Consider the following 15,672-nt stretch of genomic DNA (forward strand, 5'->3'; position numbering starts at 1 on the left):
CCCCGCCGCCACCCCTGCTCCCCCCGACGCGGCCCCTCCCCCGCCGCCCCTGCTCCCCCCCGACGCGGCGCCGCCCCCGCCGTCCCCTCTCTCCCCCCCACCGCGCCGCCGCCCCGCCGTCCCCTCTCTCCCCCCCACCGCGCCGCCGCCCCGCCGTCCCCTCTCTCCCCCCACCGCGCCGCGCCGCCGCCCCCTGCTCCTCCCCGCGCCGCGCCGCTGCCCCCTGGTCCTCCCGTGCGCCGCGGCGGAGGCCGCCGAGGCCGCGGCCGCCGCTCCCTGTCGAGCACCACCGAGAAGCAGAGGAGTCGGATCAAAGCTTTAGAGGGCTGTTCGTAAATATTAGAGCTCTTGATGATTAGACCTCTAATCTATGGGGCTATTTTTTAGACCCCTCTAAGGGGAAACGAACGCACCCTGAGAATAGTTCGTGCAACCCCCAGCTGTGGCCTGATGATTTGTCAAGTTGTCATGGATCTTCTAAACAATGTATATATTCAAACTTTCCACGAACTTTCTGAACTCATCTCATGTAAGGAAATCATTTGCAAGAGCACAAGGTTAGAAACATGTGGATCAGAGTTCGCCCAAATGAATTATAAATATAGGGCCTGTTTAGTTTGCGTGCCGTAAAGGTAAAAAAAACTTTTTCAAAAGAATCTTACCAATTTGAAGTACTAAATGAAGTCTATTTACAAAATTTTTTGCATGGATGGGTTGTAAATCACGAGACGAATCTAATGATGCTAATTAATCCATGATTAAGCAATAATTAGCGGATGTTTACTGTAGCATCACTTTTGCAAATCATGGATTAAGTAGGCTCATTAGATTCGTCTCGCGATTTACAGCCCATCCATGCAAAAAGTTTTGTAAATAGACTTCATTTAGTACTTAAAATAAGCAAAATTCCTTCAAAAATTTTGCGTTTACGATTTTTTTGCGTTTACAGCCTGTGAACTAAACAGGCCCTACTGCCAAAGCTGAAGGGTCCTCTGCTTCTGGACATCTGAACATAACACTTTTTTATTGTAGTTCGTTCTTTTTAGGTCCTCTGCTTCTAGACACCTAAACATGACACTTTTTTATTTAACAAAAGAGACATTCGTCGAACTAATTTAGCAAACATCTGATGACATTCAAGATGGGTACTCAGTAAACTCAGTGGTGCCATGTACTATGATCACCACGAAAAATCCATGTACATAAATAAATCAACCAAGACAAGGCCTGCAGTCCACAAGTGAGCAAAATAACTGAAAGAATTACCTTCAGTGCTGCACGGGCATATAGTAGACCTAGATTGGTGGTGTTTGACAAGTCTCTGAATTTGAGACCTACCACCGTTTCTTTTCATCAGATCACATATGCTCGCCTACAAATCGAACATTAACCAACAAAGAAACTACACACATTATAGTGAAGCAAAAAACAGGCAAGAGATTGAAGCCTACATGACATTTTTTGGCATGCTCTATTTAGCGTAAGCATACATGAAATCAATTCAGAAACACTAAATTTTTTAGTACCTAATTTGACCAGTATCCAAGTGACACACCCATGCACTGAAACACCAAAGCAGAAGCATATGTACATATGTAGGTCTTGTTGTAAATCATGTAGCAGATGCAAAACTGACAAGCAAAACAACGCAAAAAGAAATAATTCCATCTAGATGATGTCCTCATCATGTGAGATGGGGTCAATTTGATGCATGGAGGGCTATGAGAGGATCCAGCCATGTCCAGCCAACATCAGGTCATCAATTTCACTTTACAGATAGCTGAGCACCTCCATGGACAAACCTTCATTACACCAAATGTAAACAATATTTTAACCGAAAGCTGCTTTAACTATAACCCATGACATGGCAAGCAATCAAGAAATGAGACATATCAGATATATAGATCAGCAAAGGGTAGTAGTATATTTCTCAGAAAAAAAATGTTCTGCAATAGCACATATCAACAGCAAAAGACACGCAAAGACATGGCTCCGTTCAGACAACTCCTTTCAGAAGCACAATACTACCACCAGTGCTATACCTTGAAATAATACAGACAAAGCATTCATGCATGTTGACTCCTATGAACGGTGCTGATTGCAGAAAAAGAAGACTCCCAAATGAAAGCAATAGTAAAAGAAAATTTCTGAAAGGAAATTTGGCTCACCAATGCTCAGTGGTTTGAACAATCTCCCACTTTCTTCGCCAAGTTCTTTATTCTTTTCCTTTCCAAAATTCTTCACAAAAAAAAATGGAAGCCATGAACTGAATATATAATTTGTACCGGAAACGTGCCAAAAACAGTTATGTCCAAGGCCATATTGCAAGGCTCAAGCAGTCAAAGGCTTAGCTCAATCTTCTCTGCAATTTTATGCAAAAATTTGACAAAGGCCTTTTCAGGTTCCAAGACCGGCTCACTAACCTTGAGTAGGGAAACCTAAATGGATAAGATTATATTATATTATCAAGGAAGCTAACTGAATGCAGATACACACAAAATTATTCAGGATTGATGTATCAGTCACAGCAATGAAACATAAATGCTATTAGCCTGAAAACTTTGCATGTGTTCACACATGGAGATCATATCAGTAATTATGGTTTGCAAAAGTGATTTACCCATATCTCTCTGTTAGTTTTGTTGTAACCCTCCAAACAAGAAAAATAAAATTATATAGCACTAATTATGATTATAAGTTTCATATTAAGGTTGCAAAGATGATTCAGGGCAAGTGTGATCCTTTGGACAGGCCCAAGCTATGCCACAAATCACCCGTAGCAGATGACATCGATACTTCACGCACTCTTTCCATATTATTACTGTTGCACCTGAAACTACCGAAAGTAATGAGACAATTAAAGTCAGCAAGCGCAGTTACCACATAAAACTTGCTTCGTGAAGGGGTTCCTGGGCATGATCATTCTCTATTTCCTTGTCAGATGACTCTTTCTAGACCTTTTGAGAATAAGGTACGAATATTTTTCTTGCTTATACAGGAATCGTTCTTAGGTCCTAAACTCATATTAATTCTCTGGTCCTTTTTCTCCTCCTGTTGCCACATCATAATGATAATACACTTGATTGTTGTTCTCAGTTACAAGATTGATTGGTAGGTTCCATCCCTACCAGAAAATTTCTTTATTCTTTCAGGACAATGAGCTCCTGATAAATTTTGAACAAAAGAGACAAAAACACATTTAAACCGGAATTCCTCTTCTGCAAGTATGTCACATCTAAATGGTATCCAGAAACAAAAAAAAGATGGTGGAGGCTTTACCACTTTAAGTAAGGTAGCAATGGAGGAGAACCTGTCCGATCTGATCCTGGGGCCTCCTCGACAATGGTAATTTTTAGTAGTACTAGATTCGTGCCCGTGCGATGCTATGGGAAACATTATTTTTTTGTGTTACCATCAATCTTTATTATATGAAAAACTTGTAATGCCATGTAGCAATTGAGGCATGTGCATGCACACATGTTTGAAAAAATTACACTTTATAGCATACCAAATATGCATGCTAAAACATCTCAAAAAAAACTTTATAGCACACATGTTTTATAGCTAAATGGAAGAAGCAAAATCAGCTATTTCATTTTATGGCAGAAATTAAAAATAATATATAAAAGATAAAATTTAGTTCATATTTAATCCTTTGTTGGAAGGATCAAGTTACTCATGCTCCGATGCCCTCCATGCGTTCTTGAATTAGATTGAGATTTCATTCATTTTGTTGCCTCCTCCAGCCACCAGACTTTGTAGAACTTCTTTCTCTTTCTCTACCTGTGCTCGCCTTCTTTTTCTTTTATCTCTTGAATATGCGGGAGAGCTGTATATCTTTGCTTTAAGAAGAAATCAAATAGTTTTATTACATTGAACTCAAACCAGCTACCATTTAACACAAGCAGAAAGAGTCTGCTACATCCAGCACTGTAAAAAGAAAGAATGGTCAGCCACAGGTTTAGTCTTAGTAATCACAACAGCTAACAATCTCCGATGCATGCAAATTGAATTTGGGATGGGACAAAGCACCATAAGAGAAGCAAGTTGTATTCCCTTCTTATGTGGATCCGTACATCACAAAGGAAACAGGTAGCCATCCAATCTAGAGAACATCAAAACAAGAAGTCAAGGAGACTCATAAGAATTTTGTGAGATTCTAACAAGGTTTGTTTACTATGTGATGCAATCGTGCATGCTACCTGATAGAGTGCTTCTACTATACTGTACTGGAAATCAGGATAAGACAACATAAACCAATTTTACTGCCGTATGCCAAGTGCAGCAATAGATGTCAAGACTTTGTGTAGGAAACACCTGATGTATTGCTTATTGGATTGCTCAATGAGAAGAACAGAAGGCTGCAGAAAGAGATTCAATGAACACAACGAAACTATAGTGTTTTTTAAACTGCTGAATTTGTTTTCTTTTCTGTAAAATAGTAACGGGAAGAAATTATGTTAAGACACATGTAATTAGCTCCGGTGACGCTTGCCTGTTTGGACCGAACTCCTCAATGATAGAGAGTAGTAGCTCAAGGTACTTGTTTCTTCCTTCAGCATTTGGTATAGGCCACATAGTTTGCTTTCAAAACTTACCTTGCTCTTTCTAGTGTCAAATCGGTGGGGCTTCTCATGTCAAAATCTCTCGAATTGAAGAACTATGAAACAAATACTCAACAAAACTAAGATTATCAGATGTCTTCCAAAATGCATAGGTAAATACGGTGTAGTTTGGTTGATGGAACAAATCAATTTTTCTAGACTATTGAGCACACAACTGGTAATTGATCAATTATATATTTAGCTTACAAAATGTCGATACAAGCAGAAAAATGTTACTGCACATTTGACTAGCTAGAAAGTACATAAGCACACACTGTTATTTGCTAATCCATAGGAATGTAGAAGCAGCAGTTACAACAGAAAAGGAAGGTTCGGATCATTATCTTCCCATAGATCAGCAAACTGGGCTAAAAATCGTAGAGCCATACACTGATCTATGATCGGAGAAGGTAAGAAAAACAAAGAAACCTTAAACAATCTGAACGTGTGGATCCATGAGAATCAGAATTGGCAGATAGAGGAACGGAACAATACCTGGAGTTGAAGCACGCACCTGTTTAGTGCACATCTTGGTGACCTCGGCCTCTCGAGGAGGCACTTTTCTTCAAAGCACAGCAGGCCTCTCGAGGAGGAACTTTTTCTTCGCCGCCGCCGGCTTCTCCTTCACCCAGCCCCCTCTAATATTGACAGAACCATTATCCAAAGGCGAAGATACTCTAATATTGACAGAACCATTATCCAAAGGCCAAGATACTCTAATATTGACAGAGCCATCATCCAAAAGCCAAGATGCAGGAACTCACCAGTCACCATACACTCCTCAAGGCATCACACCAGGAAGTCATCCATCTGCACGATAGCAGAGACAAACCAACGGAAATTGCAAGAAAGCAAACCCACATATAGTACAACTGTAATAGTTTATGTTTGCATGATCGCAACATGGAAAATATAGGAGAAGCATACCTTCATTTCGGTTCCCTGAACCTCAGGAACTTTGATAATTTTTTCACCATTAGGAGGATCAATCTTCCAGTTCCAGTTAGTTACGTTGATGCTGTCCATCTGCTCTGCACTGAACCGTTGTGGTTGAGGCACATGGCACAAGCACCCCACGATCAATTTCATATTGCTGAGCATTTGATTGGAATAATTTAAACAACATGCTATATTTTTGGGAAACACATATAACCTGCAGAATGCAAGTATGCCACAAATGATTCATACTATTCCATTTCCATGTACGCACACAAGCATTGGTTTTTTAAAAAATACAAGCAGAAACCTCCATGCCTGAAATCTCTGATGGGGATACCACAGAAAATGACGGAGAGTGCAATGGGGCCTTCTTGTTCATCGATGTGGAATTATGGATCCCACTCGCATCTCCGCTGACCCGGGACAGCAGAGTGGGCAGGGGTTAGGGCAGGTGGAGGTGGCGTAGAGAGGGAGGACGAGGGTTCGCGGAGGCCGGAGGACGGAATCCGCTGGGTTCGCACGGAACCGGCCATCACAGCAGACTGATCCGATCGGCGCGGAGTGAAAAACGGATCGCAGGGAAGAAGAGAGGATCGACACCAAGCGGATGCAGGGAGGGGCGAGCATGGGCAAGGTGCAGATTGAGGGAGGGGAATCTGCGAGCTGCTGTCCGTACTCCACGATGGAGGAGGTGACGGTGTCCAGGGAAGTCGTGCGCCGATCTCAGGTGCGGCTCGCCAGGTGACGTTGATGGGCGTGAGGTGGAGGCGCTGGGCGGGCGGCAAGGAGGCGGCGCTGGGCGAGCGGCTGGTTCGCAGGAGGTGGAGGCGCTGGGCGAGCGGCTGGTTCGCAGGAGGTGGAGGCGCTGGGTGAGCGGAAGGAGGCGGCGGCTCGCCAGGTCGGAGAGAGACGCGGCAACGGCAACGGCAACGGCAACGGCGGCGGCGAGCCGGGGGTGGGGGGGAGAGCGGGGGCGACGGCCTGAGAAGGCGAGGAAAGGGCTTTGCGGCGGTAGAATCGGATCTCCCGTAATACGAATCGACGGCAAAAGATTCCTCGCGGAAGGAAAAAACGCCCGATGGATGCGACGAAGGTCTGATCCGACGAGCCATGGAGGAAGCGGCGGAACGAAACCGATCGGACTGACCATGGAGACTAGAGGCTGAACGAAGGCCGATTAGTGAGGGTCGCGCCGCCACACACCACGGAAGGTTTCGTCCCGCTTAGGATCTTTTTAGCTTAAGGTCCTTTTAGTAGTAGAGATAATATAATAATATATAGAGATAGGTTAGAGCTTTCTAATTGTCATTATTACGAGGAAACCGGTGATAGCTAGACCATTCTCAATGATTATCATATTTATGTTTCTTAGAGTGCATTGTTTTATTCTTTGTTGTTTTCTAGACACTAGACTACAGGAAAAATACAAACTATCTTAGAAACATATATATATATATATATAGAAAGAGAGAAAATGTGCAAGTTTTATCTTGATATCGATCTTTTCTAGTTTATTAGTTTTGTCTCACTTTAGGATTTAGATAGTCCCTCTCTAGTCTATAAACTACATCTCTTCTTACCATGCCAATTGTGTATGAACCAAATGTATGCATTTCGATTAGGATCTATTCTACGATTATGACTACAAGGATCATTATTTGTGAAGTTTTTTCAGATTTGGCGAGCATCCGGAGTAACAAGTGAATTACAACTCTATTGTACCGCGTACCTTATAAAAAATCAATTACATCGGAGCGTTTCCAGGGGCGAATACATTTTGAATTTGATAAAAGCATTGCTTGTGAAGTATGTATTCGCGATTCATTTTAAAAAATAAAATAAAGAACCTATATTATGATATGGGTTCTATGATTAATCGTTTGCTATGTCAGTATCTATACGTGTGTATTAGATGTATAAAGCCTTTCTTTTTATAATTTATATGGAGTTCCACTACCAACACAACGTAATTACTTCGATTCATTAGAACAACTTCCATTAAGTCTCTGAACCTATTATTTTCCTTTGGGTTCTAGTTTGAGAACCACTTGTCTTTTTAAGAAAGGGATTTGGCTCAGGATTGCGCATTTTTGGTTCCAGAGTTTCTTTGAATTTGAAAGTTACCACAATGACTGCAAATCCTTTACCCCCAGTTCAAATCTAGGTGCTGTTTGATCAATAAAATATTTAGGATTATAGTACTAATCAAATCCTACAAATTCCTACCTCTATAAGTCGGGGCATAGAATAACTAGGTCTGGCGATACTGGATTTTTAGATACTAGAACACTTAGGGCGCGGGCTGCGCCATGTTTGAGCTAATGGTGGTTTTGTGTGAGGTCGAAGAGCTTTAAAATTTGATGGAGAAACACTATAGTGTGTGTTTAGCCGAATATTGGTAATTGTACCTCATAATTACTTAACAATTAGCCAAACATCTATGCATAACGGGCCTATATAGGAATGCACAATCGCAACAAAAACAATCTTGGCGTTATCCAGCTTATAAATGTTGTAGTTGGACATTAGATGATTAGAATAAGGCACAAAATATATAAAAAATCTAAGATACCGGAGAAAGACTAAGAGAGATGAAATTTGTGAACTTTCCGAAATCCCTATTCATTTATAGCCACTTGATCTCTCTTGGGTATCTACTTCATTCCTTGACATACTCTTCAATATCATCTTTGTCTCTCAAAGTTGGGAAATAGTGTTAGTTTCAGCAGCTCAACCTCAAATCCAGGGGCGGAACCCAATGGAGGCGAAACTAGGTTCTGGCCCCCTTCCCTGATGGAAGTTCTTAAGCAACAAAAAAGGGCCATTGAGAAATCTAATATTTATTCAGCTATTAGCATCTTGATAAACAACTTTTGACAATTTGGCCCTCCTTGCCTTTTGTCACGTCCGCCATTGCTCAAATCTTAAAGTATGGTTGACATGGTTATAGCAAATGACATTTTACCAGAGATATAAAGAAGGAGAAATTAGAATTGGAACTATATAATGTCCAAATAATGAATAGCAGGGGAACATAGATGCAATCATCGTTCAATATAAAAGATTCATGGTAATTATCTATGCAAATTATCATAAAATTATATTAAAATAAACAGTAGACATCTAATTGCAAATGTAAATTTAACAATAATGATTTATTAGCCTTCTATCAAATGTCAAACTTCCATGCCATCTAGTTTTAAGCCAGCAAACCATGTCTTTGAGTTACTGGTCATCACGAATACAACTCATCATCTTAAGTTGTTGTAATATTTTGGTAGATATCTATATATCTCATGAGAAAGAATGGGAACCATTTTAGATTCTTTACTATCTTTTTCTAAAATATTTGTGAGGGTATATGCAAATCTTGTTTCAGATCTTATTGCAGTATTAACCCCATAATATCTTCGCAGAACCAAGGTTTCATGTCTTGAACCCATAATTAATTCAGACTTTAATATCAAATTTAAATTAGAGAAGTAGCTGTAAGAATACCGTGCTCTAAGCTATCAGCTATGTATCTATTAGCATTATAAGGGCTGGCTTCCTAAACTCTAAATTAGCAATTAGTATAACTGTTAACTCTAAGTTTTCTATTCACCAAGTATATGTGGCGAATGCAGCAAAATATTGTAGGGGCCTGAGCTCCTTCTTTCTTCCTCAATCTCTCCATTTTTCTTCTTTACTTTTCTTATTTTTCTCTCTAATCCTTCTTCCTCCTCCATTGATGCACCAGCTCTAGGGGGACACCAGCCCCTGCACCCCCTAGATCCACCTCTGGATACGCGGTGGTGAGGGTTGCCATGCTGTAAGGGGAATTACCACATTGCTTCACTTCTCCATGTTGTTATGCTTTTTGCGCCTCTCCATTGTCAAGGGGCTAACTTATCATCACCGTTGCTAGACCGCACATATTTCATTAAGTACAACTCCCGGCGCAAACAGAGCTGGCTGACCTTTCCTCCCCACGTGCCGCCATGGGGCTCAGCCTCCGCTGTTGCCGTGATCGAGGATGGGCAATGGACCACCACCGCACCTCGTACCCCTCTTGAAGGGGCGCTCGATTTCTTCCAAAGCCAGCACCATTGTGTTATCCCTGTTGCCAGATCTTCTGGATGTCTCAACCGTTCACGTATGATCAAAATGGTCGAGAAAACGGAGGTGACATGGTCTAATGAGATCGGTCGGTTTGAGCCGTGGATTCGAGTCTAGGGATATGATTTTATCTCTATGATACTCATTTCACCTCTCTCTTTATTAATTCTTTGCCACATCATAAAAAACTAACATGATAACCTATTCAATGAGCACGAAACTCCCATTGAGAATGCCTTATATGTTCTTTTGAATGGAAATGTTTGTTGCCTAGTTGGATGACACGCTTCCATGTGTGAGCCATATCACTCTTTAGTCAAGCAATTTTAATATTGTTTTCCAAAAAAATGTTTCTAGCTTTGTTGATTCTCTGTAGGATTTTGCAAAATGTTTCTACGCAAAGTATCCTACTTGGTTTGACAGCTCGAGAAAGAAAAATAGAGACGGAAAACTTTAAGTTCATTCCTAAAAATAATAAGGTTTTGTCTTACAAAAATAATAAGGTTTGAAAAAACAATTCTAGAAAAATAGTGTTCCTCCACCTGTCCCTCGTCTTATCCTCACCCACCTCCCGCCGTCGGCGGCCTCCCTGCAAACCCAACAACGGCGATGGCGGCGAGGGTCCCGGCGGCGGAGCTCAACCAGCACCGCTCATCGCCGTTTGCCGCATCCCACTGTCGCCGTCCACGTGCGTGCTTTCCCTTCCTCACCCCTCTGTCCTCTCTAAAGCCACCATCCTTGCTAGCGTCTTCCTTGTCCCCACTGCTGCTTCTTGTTCTTGCAGGCGACGCCGCCCCTCAGGCGCCTCTCCGCGTAGCATCCAGAACGCCGCGGAGAACGGAAGAATCCAACAGGATCATCTGCAGGTGCACATACACAGAGATCCTTCTAATCCATGCCCAAAATCCGCCCCAAAGTGGAATAACGCATCAGAGTTTCTAACAACTACTGCACACTCCTGCACTCTGACGCAATCAAATGAAGGGCTGCAGAGGTTCAGGGCGCCGGAGGAGGAGCCAGGAGGAGGAGGGAGCCGCTGCGGCGGGGGGCCGTCAGCGCGCGCCTCCCGGTGCCGGACCACATCCCCCGGCCTCCGTACGTCGGCGCGGACGCCATCCCGGACGTGTGCCCGGACCGGCAGGTGCACGACGGCGAGAGCATCATGCGTATGCTGGACGCCTGCGAGCTCGCCGCCCGGGTTCTCCAGTACGCAGGAACACTGGTCAAAGTGAGCACTGAGCACTGAGCAGTGAGCATTTTTGCAGATCAGACTACTTCGTCTTCTCTGGGGAAATTTGTGTCCCGTACGTGTGTGATGTCTTCTTCTTTTCTGCGCAGCCGGCTGTGACGACGGATGAGATCGACAGGGCTGTGCACCAGATGATCGTGGACGCCGGCGCCTACCCGTCGCCCCTTGGATATGGCGGGTTTCCGAAGAGCGTCTGCACGTCGGTGAACGAGTGCACCTGCCACGGGATCCCTGATTCTCGCGAGCTACAGGTTGAGCCATTTTATTGCTTTTGAACGTAGCAGTTTATTAGAATCAATCATTTCTTGTAGAGCCATAGAAGCAGAATAACATTGCAATTAGTGAAATTCTCTTAAGTTACTAGATTGATTGATACCAATTGCAAACTAAAATTAGCTCTGAAAGAAGATACTTTTCTTGTTCATAAGCCAGCTGGTACGATTGCAGAACTTAATAATGAGCTGAAATGTTGTGCTTCCTTCCACTGAACTTGCAGGATGGAGACATTATCAACATTGATGTTACTGTCTACTTAAACGTATGTGCTGCTAGCTGTTCTTTTCCTTATCAGCCACCAAATTCATTCTTACTGTTCTGCTTAAAGTGGTCGATATGGTCATCGCTGACCCTCACTTTGTAAAGTGACATGGAGTGTTGCTCCAGGGCTATCATGGGGACACCTCAAGAACATACTTTTGTGGAGATGTTGATGAACCTACTAAACAACTTGTAAAGGTTCGATTCTGCTTTCCCCTCTTCTAACTACTTCCTAACAAATTGTTTTAACCTGTATCTGAACAAACTGTCTTTTTTTTTTTGGTCTGTAACAGGTCACTGAAGAGTGCATGATGAGGGGCATATCGGCCTGCAGACATGGTGCTAGTTTCAAGGACATTGGCCAGAGAATAAGGTCTTGATCTCTCTTATGGAACATATATTAGCCTGAATCTTCTGTGGATTTGTCGACTTCCAGACAAATATATTTCGTACATCAGTTTCTAACTAGTACAACACTTTCCGGTGAACACGTCAAATCATTTGAATAGTAGTTGGATTGTTAGGATTGCTGATAGGTTGCATATTGTCTTACTGAAGTTCACAGAATTTCCCAGCTGATTTTTTTTTTCTGTGAAATTGATTGTCTCAGTGACGGCTCTGCTTGGGTTGTTTCAGTGAGCATGCCAGCAAGTATGGCTATGGCATCGACCCCTTCGTTGGGCATGGCGTTGGGAGGATATTCCATTGCGAACCCATCATATGGAGTACATGTAAGTAGCTCTTCTCCAATGATTTTGGTTAATTCAGTGAAGCGCTAACTGAACACACATCCATGGCAGACGATTATGAGCCGGGTTTCATGGTTGCAGGCCAGACGTTCACCATCGGTACGCGCCGCTGTTCCTTTCTATGATGCCCATGATTTTGCTTCGACGATCAATCAACAATGTAGCAGAATTGACTGCGTGCAGAGCCGACGCTGTCGATGGGGAGCACGCAGTGCGTGCTGTGGGATGACGGCTGGACGGCGGTGGCTGCGGACGGCAGCCTCAGCGCGCAGTTCGAGCACACCGTGCTGGTCACCCGCGACGGTGTGGAGATCCTCACTGGGTCTCCCTAGCAGCATCAGGTCAAGGTGGAAAACTGCTGCCACCGCTGCTGACGGACGGTCGATGTGCAGGCGTGCTGGTACTCGTTAGAGGATTCCGGCTGAAGCAGCAGCACTGGAGGTGAGGAGGATGCACGGGGTGGCTGCGATGCATAATACAACATACATCTTGCATTGCGACCACCATCGACAATTTTTCAGGGCTCAATTTTAGGCCTGCCCAAGGCTCTAACATATGAATTTTCTTACTTTTCTGCTCAATATGTGTGCCTGATCCCTTATTTTGGGGAGAAAGGTACCTATAGTAGGAGGCATGTGGTTGAGCCAAGGATGCAAGTGGGTACCCAATACTGTTTTTTTGTCAGCTAATTAATTATGATGGCATGCCACTCTAGTTTATTTCTCCTCCTAAATTATTTATGTAGAATGCCATTCTAGTTCATTTTATTAACTTTTTAGGTCGATCCAATGACCCAAAATATATATAGCTTGCATCCATAGTTTGAGGTGATGTGACCCCTATTTTTTAGTACTTTTTGAGAGGCAATATATGACCTTGTGTTTGACATAATGTGAATTTGATCTAGAAATCACAATTGGGTCCCTCTAATTCTCCTTTGCAGCGGTCCCAGCATCCCCTCCACCAGGAGTACAGGTCTGGTAATTGGTAAGGTGGTTCAGCCAGGTTGCTTTAGAACGGTTAATGATTTCTCACCGATCATTTTGTTGTTAAAAAAACAGTAATTCTTTCCCAGTTGATTGCTTTATCCTTCCTGTTATCATTTCAAACTGGTGGCCTCCATCAAGCATCAACCACAACATTTCTTCCCTCTCGAGTTATTTATGATAATTGGAGGAGGAATTGGCCAATACCTGACTGTAAATACACAGCTTGTGCAATTGAGCTTATATAGGTTATAATATGCCCTTTTGTTTCACCTTTTTCAATGTTCTTATGGTTTCCTGTAATCTAGCAGTTTTGCATGCTGGAGCAACTTCCTCCCTTCGGCAACTTAACCATGCCAGTATCTATTAGAGCCCAAGATGAACTATGGGCCGACATCTATTTTGGAGCCCTGCTTAAAAAGCCCAAAAGGTTGAGCCAGATTGGACCAAATGGAGCCTTTCATATTATCGGCTGTTTCAGGTTAGATATTCATGTCTCTCCACTATTTTTATATTTTATAATTGCAAAATTCCATAATTATTTTTATACAATAAACAAGAAAGCACTGCATACTACTGTAAAATTAGCGTAGTATAAACTAGCAACCTGCTTTTCTTCTCTGTTTATTTTTGTGGAGGAGAACTGTCTCAGATATACTTCTGAAAGTTTGCACGAAGGTTTCCCTACTGCCATCGCATTGTATGCGCAAACGTAGATGCGAAGGTTGGCAACACTCTACTTTTGTGTATCAAAAATAAACCCAACTGGAAAACTCAATTATTCTTGGAAACTGTAGGAGATAGTATCATGTTTGACGACCAAAGTTGGTGGGGATTTATTTCTTTCTTTCACACAAAGATAGCAGGATCTGCTCTTCTCTCTACAGTTAATTTGCTTGGCGTCAAGACTCAGGACTCCATCTTTGACAAAACCACCACTGCCATAGACTTCCAGCACGTGTGTACAACTACAATTACAAGAAGGATTCCACTTCCTATATCTAACCTCAACTTGTTCGCTAATAAACTACATATTAGTTCCTGACTCAAACATCACCATCTGCTACATACGAAGAAAGACCCTCGTATATTGATGGTCCAGGCCTCTATGGCCTTTCACTAAGTACACAACACCCTATCACCGCCGGATCAAAAATGGCATCATCGCCGGATCAAAACCCGTTGGACTAGAATTGGCGGTGATGCTGTTTTCTCAAAATAAAAAAAATAGGCCGCTTGCCGCGCGGCACTGCGCGCTGCCGCCGCCACTGTGGCCCCTCCGTCGCGAGATAGGGAGTGAAGCGGCTGGCGTGGGAAGGGCGAGGGTCGGCTCCGCGCCGCGGTAGGGGAGGGGTGGTGGGGGAAGGAAGGGGAGGCGGGGGAGGGGTTGCAGGGGATGGGAAGTGGCAGCAGGGGAGGCGCGACGGGGAGGGGAGCGGAGGGGAGGTGGCGGCAGGGGCGGTGCGGCAGGGAGGGAAGGGGAGGCTGGGGAGTAGAGGAGCGCAGAGAGAGAAGGAGAGCTCGGCAATACACTTGATCTGAAATTTCACTTGCAAAATAACATGAAGATGAAAGATCGACAATAAACAAGAAATTTCACTTGCAAAACAACATGAAGATGGAGAGTAATACCAACATCTCAACCCAAGACATTAGAATACATAAGTGGCCCATTAAGCAACCACCTAACTACGTACTACCTTTGATCAGTTCAGTTCGGCTAGATGGATTTTCCTTCAAACCTAATCCGCTAGCCCTATATTGGATGTTGACAACATCTGTGCCGGACTTTTGACAATTGAGCAATCAGATAATGATGTATTACCTACCATGACATCCCCTCTGCTTATGCCGTGTCTGTTTAATTCTAGTTATTTTAAAGGTTCGATGAACAACCTAGATAGGAGCTGAATGTGTTAACCTTGGTGCCACATTCTTTGGACAATTGCACCTAGCACGCGATTTTTAAGTCAAAGCTTCATGACGTTGCTATCGTATACTTCAAGAGAAGGTTGGAAGTCACAACTACAGGCACGTATTTTATAGGGAAATGTTCTCTGAACTTCGGATGAAAGTTCCTCTTAGCTTTTGGAAAAAGTAATAACTTCATGATGAAAATCTCCATGAAGACACGTCATTAGTGCGATACATGTTGACGTCTATCCTATATAGAGATCCATGAGATAGAGAACAGGCTCTGGTTCAAGAGCTAGTCTAGAGCAAAAAAATATTTCCACTACTATAGATCGGATCATTGCAAACGTTCCATCACCGTCAGTTTGATCATCGGTTCCAAAGTAGGTGGCTATAGTGGCTGTTGGAACCGACAATGATAGTCACGACGGGCATCACCGCCAGTTAGTGGCTCAAACTGGCGGTGATGCCCACTATGGAGGTAATACGAACCGATGGTGATGACCATGTACGGTAGAAGACCCCAACCACTTCACTCTCACGCTTCCCACTTGTCTCTCTTTCCCCCTCCCTCCACTTCGATCTCTCTCGGCCGG

General features: G+C 43.3%; 2 protein-coding genes and 2 long non-coding RNA genes across 25 annotated transcripts in view; 2 read left to right on the forward strand and 2 right to left on the reverse strand.

The window, feature by feature from the left end:
- Positions 1-3,575: 3,575 nt before the first annotated feature.
- Positions 3,576-4,361, reverse strand: LOC112896334. The gene is made up of 2 exons (XR_003229428.1): positions 4,203-4,361; positions 3,576-4,105 (listed from the first exon to the last, which is right to left on the reverse strand). It is a non-coding gene; the product is annotated as an uncharacterized LOC112896334 (long non-coding RNA).
- A 406-nt stretch (positions 4,362-4,767) lies between these two features.
- LOC112896333 lies at positions 4,768-6,378 on the reverse strand. The gene is made up of 3 exons (XR_003229427.1): positions 5,532-6,378; positions 5,369-5,414; positions 4,768-5,242 (listed from the first exon to the last, which is right to left on the reverse strand). It is a non-coding gene; the product is annotated as an uncharacterized LOC112896333 (long non-coding RNA).
- A 3,786-nt stretch (positions 6,379-10,164) lies between these two features.
- LOC112897701 (methionine aminopeptidase 1B, chloroplastic-like) lies at positions 10,165-14,285 on the forward strand. 18 transcript variants are annotated; one of them, XM_025966068.1, is made up of 11 exons: positions 10,168-10,507; positions 10,626-10,869; positions 10,980-11,141; positions 11,387-11,428; positions 11,554-11,625; positions 11,721-11,800; positions 12,038-12,158; positions 12,228-12,275; positions 12,360-12,617; positions 13,120-13,163; positions 13,471-14,285. In XM_025966068.1, exons 1-9 carry the CDS (start codon positions 10,251-10,253, stop codon positions 12,585-12,587), a joined length of 1,254 nt encoding a protein of 417 aa, XP_025821853.1. In that variant the 5' UTR covers positions 10,168-10,250; the 3' UTR covers positions 12,588-12,617; positions 13,120-13,163; positions 13,471-14,285. The 18 variants fall into 18 exon arrangements, with proteins under 18 accessions (XP_025821867.1, XP_025821868.1, XP_025821857.1 ...); XM_025966067.1 differs by having other exon boundaries at positions 13,474-13,583; XM_025966073.1 differs by lacking the exon at positions 13,471-14,285 and having other exon boundaries at positions 10,171-10,329; positions 10,426-10,507; positions 13,120-13,437.
- The window catches only part of LOC112897700, a 29,433-nt gene continuing 27,270 nt past the window's right edge, over positions 13,510-15,672 (forward strand). For 2 of the 5 annotated variants that reach the window (XM_025966060.1, XM_025966063.1), the window contains exon 1: positions 13,510-13,643. Coding sequence is in view for 1 of the 5 variants with exons in the window: in XM_025966062.1 (XP_025821847.1) it covers positions 13,613-13,643 (31 nt within the window). In the remaining 4 variants the exon portion in view is untranslated. The remainder of the gene's footprint in view (positions 13,644-15,672) is intronic. The other 3 variants (XM_025966064.1, XM_025966062.1, XM_025966061.1) reach the window with 2 other exon arrangements.

The sequence above is a fragment of the Panicum hallii genome, chromosome 6 (assembly GCF_002211085.1).
Source record: "Panicum hallii strain FIL2 chromosome 6, PHallii_v3.1, whole genome shotgun sequence".
Classification (NCBI taxonomy): domain Eukaryota; kingdom Viridiplantae; phylum Streptophyta; class Magnoliopsida; order Poales; family Poaceae; genus Panicum; species Panicum hallii.

Bases quoted from the DNA above. Each gene is read 5' to 3' on its own strand.
- LOC112897701 (XM_025966068.1), top strand. From the start codon at position 10,251: ATGGCGGCGAGGGTCCCGGCGGCGGAGCTCAACCAGCACCGCTCATCG. The intron at 11,626-11,720 runs GTTCGATTCTGC...GGTCTGTAACAG, and splicing joins CTACTAAACAACTTGTAAAG to GTCACTGAAGAGTGCATGAT. The intron at 11,801-12,037 runs GTCTTGATCTCT...TGATTGTCTCAG, and splicing joins GACATTGGCCAGAGAATAAG to TGACGGCTCTGCTTGGGTTG.